General features: G+C 37.0%; 1 protein-coding gene across 1 annotated transcript in view; it reads right to left on the bottom strand.

The window, feature by feature from the left end:
* The window catches only part of ARHGAP42 (Rho GTPase activating protein 42), a 154,462-nt gene that overhangs the window by 37,666 nt on the left and 110,796 nt on the right, over positions 1–6,000 (bottom strand). The window contains exons 7-8 of the mRNA XM_042862489.1: positions 4,794–4,898; positions 1,787–1,916 (exon numbers count right to left, since the gene is read on the bottom strand). Coding sequence (XP_042718423.1) covers positions 1,787–1,916; positions 4,794–4,898 — 235 coding nt within the window. The remainder of the gene's footprint in view (positions 1–1,786; positions 1,917–4,793; positions 4,899–6,000) is intronic.

Below are 6,000 nucleotides of genomic sequence, written 5' to 3'. Positions count from 1 at the left end.
TTATTTTATTTTATTTTATTTTATTTTATTTTATTTTATTTTATTTTTTTTTCAAAATATCTATTTTCCACTACAAACACTAGTAATAATAATACAGGATTTACTTTTCCTTTCAGGAATAGCAAACATTTAAGTCATTTATTCTTAATTTGTCTCTTGCCTATGGGATGCTGGTTGTAGGAAAATAAACCTGCATGACAAGAGAATACACAAATAGTACCTTCCTCATTGACACACAGATTACAGATCCTTTTACCCTTACTCCAGAATACACTAATGAGCAAACATCTTTTCAGTAAGAGGATGTCAAGTTGGCCTCTCACTATTTAATGAAGCACAGCATGTGCCCAATGCTTCACTCCCATTCTCCCTCCCCCATTAGGGCTCAGAGCAATTTCCAGTTAATACAGGTTTCTTTTACCATTATTACACAATTAAAACACAGAGGGTCTTCTTCAAGCATTCAATACTACTGAGGAGAAAAGTGGCTGAGGTTAACTATTATAAGCACTAAGGTTTCTTTATTTCAGCTCACAAAATGGAATAAAAATTGATTTCATGATGTCATCTAGAAAATCAATCAACTATAACTCCGTGTAGTCACTTGACTTACTGTCTAAAGGAGAAACAGTGAAGGAGAAGGAGATATTCTCAAAATTGATGTTAAGTGGGGCCAAGTCTAACATGGGAATCCTGCATCACGACGCCTTCTATTTATTTTCAGATTGAAAAATCAGGTATAAAGTTGTATTTAATCATTTTTGAATGAACACTAAACTTGCATGGCGCACATATGCCATCTCAAAACACTGCTATATACCTTTCTAGCATCAGGTGGATTCCATAACAAAGAATAAATAAATCTGGCTAACCCACACAATTTTACTAAGTGTTTTCAATGATCCTTGCCAAATGCAGCTAATTTGGCTTAATCTATACTGTTCAAAGCGTAAAACAGTGACAGCAGATACTTCTGATCACACATAGCTTTAATCCTCTCTTTTGACTTTTCACATATTTCCTGGCTCTGTTCTTATTCATCACATGATGTATCACTAGGCTCTCCCAAATATTCTCAGATACAGATGACAGTTCTATTCCATCATTCTTTTTGGAATTTGTTTCATTCTCATGTCTCATTGCATGAATAATAATTAGGTATAAATTGGCAACTATTTTAAAATTGTGGCAGACTATAAATAGATAACTTTTCTTCCTCTTCTTTCACCTTCCACCTTTTTATTCCATTATGTGCATGTTCATTAAGGCGGCTGAGTCAGAAGAGCCCACAGCTAAAAAAAGTGGAGGCTGTTCCTGCTGGAAGAAATGTGGAGCTTGTTCAGGCAGAAAAAGGTCAAGACACAGGAGTGTTTGGCAGAGACCTTAGTGCTTGCAGCTTCTGCAGAAAGGAGAAAGGCAGACATCCGGAGCACAGTGGAAACAGACTGACGAGTTTGCTATTGAGGGGAGACACAAGGGACCACCATAGGGGACCTACCCAAGCAGCATCCTACTCACAAGATGCAGGGAGCAAGAAACAAGGAGCTTACGTGTGTTTTCACTCACTGTTCTCTCTGGCCTTACCTACCTTGAGCGCATTTTGAAGAGTCAAACATTTATTTTTCTTTAGAAATTTTTTTGCTTTAGAGAAGCAATAATAAGAAAAGTCTTTGGACATTCAAAAATAGAGCTTTTGTTTTATCCTGCTAGCTAAACCGTTTTCTCATCCTTCTAATTTTTGATGTGTCTTTCAAATCCAATGAAAAAGTACATCTCCTTTACTCACTTTTTTCCTGCACATACAGATAGCCTTCCATTGTCCATTGACTTGGTGGTCTGTAATCTTGGTTGGCTGACTTCATCCTTTGCATGAGTCTCTCCACTTCCTGCCTCGTGCTCTCAAAGTTATTCCGGGTCTAAGATCCCCAAACAAACAAACAAGCAAACAAACAAATCAACACACATTACCTCATGTAAGTGTAAAAATGATAACTAAATGAAGAACTCATAATGCCAAGGAGCAGGACTGCATCAAAAAGAGACCAACAGAAGCATCTGCGGTAGACATAAAAGGGAAATGAATACCAGAATTACAGTTTCTTGCTCCAGAAGCCTGGGAATAACACAGTAAAGGAGAACTAAATTTAAGCACACAGATCTGCAGGTCACTAACCACAGAAACAATGACACCTCACATTTTCAGGTATGCTTACACAGTATTTTGCAGACATACATTCTTCTTCTGTGTGTACTCCAGAATACGCAGACAGGATCTGGGCTAAACAGCTAAACTAGAAGGTACCGATACCATAACCTCAAACTTGAACTAATAAACCCCACTGAACCACTAAAACTAATGCAGAATACAATGGTTTGGATTTATGCCAGGGTAAAGTCTCCAGACACCTGTGGTCTCTCCACACGTGGAAGCAATATGGTTCAGAGTCCTGTGTCCATACCCACAGTAACACTATGGATGCTGACACTCAAAGTAGTCAGAGCATGGTTACAATTGTTTTTTGACTGGACTCCACAAACACCACAATTGAGATTTAATTATGTTAGGCAACAACCAGGTCACAAGTAGCAGAAGTGTTCCAAAACCATGGGAACAAATGCTGAGTCTGCCCTAAAAGTCATGGTGTATACAAGCAAGCTGCTGGCCAGAAGAATAATTAAGTACAAAGGTGGGTAATTCATATTTGCCAATGCCTGTATGCATGTACCTGTGTATTTTTTTCTGAATTCAGTGGGATCAGGCTTTCCCTCCACACAGCTAACACAGTGTAGGAAAAATGAGAATTATTATGAAGTGCCAGAGGTTTGACAGATTGCTACCAACATACCAGATGTTGAACACTTTGTTCCTATAGGCAGTAAAATAAAGATTATTGTAATGTTTTCGCAAGGCCACTTTGAAAAATTATATTATGGAATCTAATCTCAGCTAGACAGAAAAATATTGTCTGGACTTTATACTCTGCTAAATACTTTCCCATTTAGCTGGCATTCATGGATTTTCATTAGAGTGTAATAAGGCATGTTAAATCTTTCACCTGAAGACAGACATAATTTAATTAATTATTAAACAGAAGGGAAGCTAAAATTCATCTTTGAACCCTGCCAATGATATTTTTGGGGTCAAGAACCAAACTTCAGATCAAATTTAACAGAGGTCATTTTGAGCCCTTCAAGAGGTTTTAGGTCAGATGCTGTGCAACTGAACGGAGAGGTTTTTCTATACTAAGAGTGTATCCCTGTTTGTTTATTAAGGTTTCAATATTTTTTTTAAGCAACCAGGCCTTTGTATGAAGTTATAGAAAACCAAGCCCAGTTAACATCTGAAGTAAGCCATTGGTCTGCTGACACAGTAGAAGTGACACCGGGCTGTGTTAGGACACAGGGACCTTTTAAGAGATGAGGGTCTGTCACTTCTCTGCTACTCCTACAGCATTTACTGCTGATACTTTAACCTGTAGGAAAGTTTTAAGAACAGAAGCAGAACATCAGATCAACAACTCTGCAAGACTGTGAGACCTTAAAGCCCAGTGCAATAGAGAGGAGAACCTCTAACGATTACAACAGACAGCCTGAACACAATTGTCCCTGAGGATTATCCTCAGCTCGTCTTTCCCTATACTTCATCTCATTCTCAGTTTGGGTGTTGCTCTGGGTGACAGGTCCACAGATAGCTCAGCTGAATAAAAGCAGACGAGGACTTAGGTCTACAGCCAGACTCCAAACTTCTCTGTAGCACTACATATATATGTTTGTCTGACACATAAATATAATTAAAAATATTTTATGTTGATCCTTCTGCAAAACATTGCATCCATCATTACCTCTGCAGTCTATCTATATAGTCAAGCTGCGCTTAAGTACTGTTTAATAAAGAATGTATTTACCTATTTCTTAATTAAAATAGAGATTTAGAAAATCCTTTAATAATTCTGTTTCTACTCATCCATGCATAGAGCAAACTAACAGACACAGACTTACAAAGCTACTTTTGGTCTGTGCTCTGGATTCACGTGCCTTGCTGGTACTTCAGTCAGCCTCTGGACTGAACCCATTTCTCATCCTTCCACTGAAAATGTGCTATGCAACAACAGTGACCCCTTGTGCCTTCATCTAAAAAAGTCTCAACAAAAAACCCCAATTAACAAATGCAAAACTTGACAGAACAGTCTAGGAGGGTCTACAGAGAGAGAACACTTGCATTTTGATCGCAGAGGAAAAGTTTGATCGAACAGGAGCTTTTGTCTGATTTTCCCAAGAAGCAATTCAAATGAAATCTATATCTGCATGTGAACAATGGACAGAAAAGAGAAGGAGCTACAGAGGAAACACAGCCTTAGAAAAAGTCCCTCCCCAGCCTTCCTGTAGGCCTCCTTCAGGTACTGGCAATTTGTGATCTTAAAAAAATAAACTGCAGCATTCCGTACCTGCTGGAGCAATTTGATCCACTTATTTCAGAAGATAGGCCCCACTCTCAAGAAAACACATGTTTAAGTGTATCTGAACTACTGTGCCCTTAATCAAACTTGGCTGCTGTTCTGCTCCTCTGGTTCTAACTCCCACAACTCTGATTTGCAAATCACAAATTAACTACACGAATATTACATTTTCCAAAGTTCTTTCTGGCAGCTTTAAAAATAATTTATAGGTATTTATACTTCAATTTGATTTCAGCTCACTGATACCTTCTAGGATGTAGAGCTTCCATAAAGTACTACAAGGCTACTTTAGTATCTCCAAATTAGTTTACAAAGCGAAATACACGTTATTCTTACATTCTGCAAATTGAATTGAAGCTGCTGCTTGTATGGTGCAAACTCCTGAGCCAGTTCATATCCTTCATGGTAAAATGTAAATAATCCTTGAAGAAAGGCCAAAAGCTGGAAAGGAAAAGTGAAAAGCATTACTGATTTTAACATGCACTCTTAATACTTTAAATAACATGAAGATTACGGAATGCATACTAACTTGTAAATAAGAAATAGGCATTGACTACAATAGTGAAAAATTGGTCTTAGCTGCTACACACTTCATCTATTCAGCTAAGTATTAGAAAGCAAAAAGTAAGAACAGCTGATTTTCCATTTGTTTTCATCAGGAAAACACAGCAAGACTTCAGCAAAAACATCCTGCCTCTTAACTCCTGGAACACTCTGAGCTTTCATTACTTGCAATGGTATTGCTTTGCCGAGCAAGAAATCTGTGGTCAGACCTTAAGAAAAAAGAGGTGTTAAAAGGCTTTTGCCTCATAAAACTGTCATTTTTATAATAATTTAATTCACAGTCCCAGTCATTTTGTCCAATATTTCAGCTGATGGTGTGCACTTTCCAACCTCATACTTTCAATGCTTTTTTATCTTAGAATTTTCTTTTTCACTTTCTTCATAGTAATTACGTGGGCCATGACCTATTTTACAAAATGAGACTTCTGAAAATAAGTTTTGGTCAGCTTAATACAACACAAGAACTCCAGACTATTTTTTCCAGCTCAGACCAAGATGTGAGTTCTATCTGCTATGTCTGTGACTGACTCCAACAGACCAGCTGAAGCCTATATGATCCACATGAATATTCTTTTTTGAAGTTTGTTCTAAAATAATGTTTAAGTTATAAAAAAATACAACTGTATTTTCCAAAGACTTATTGCATTAGTTAATACATTTCTACCATCTATTAAGTTTTAACTTAAAACTTAAAATGTAATTAAAATGTTTAAATGTAAATTAAAATCTTTAAACGTTTCAGTAAGTTGTCCTAGCTATTACTATTACAAACTTTTAAATTATGGAGTACATAAAATTTGTATATAAAATTCAGCTTACATATTCCTAAGTAAAGGAAACAACAAAAATGAGCTATGAAGGTGGATGTACAATAACAGAAGCTTATACAAATGTGACAGCTTTATCTGAGTACATTACAGCCACCAAAACTCTCTTCAACCCAGCTTTCCAGGTTGCCTCCTAAACCAGTAAAAAATAC

Source organism: Lagopus leucura, unplaced genomic scaffold (assembly GCF_019238085.1).
Source record: "Lagopus leucura isolate 7727_CA_CO unplaced genomic scaffold, USGS_WTPT01 Super-Scaffold_702, whole genome shotgun sequence".
NCBI lineage: Eukaryota > Metazoa > Chordata > Aves > Galliformes > Phasianidae > Lagopus > Lagopus leucura.
This window is presented reverse-complemented; position numbering and strand designations above follow the sequence as displayed.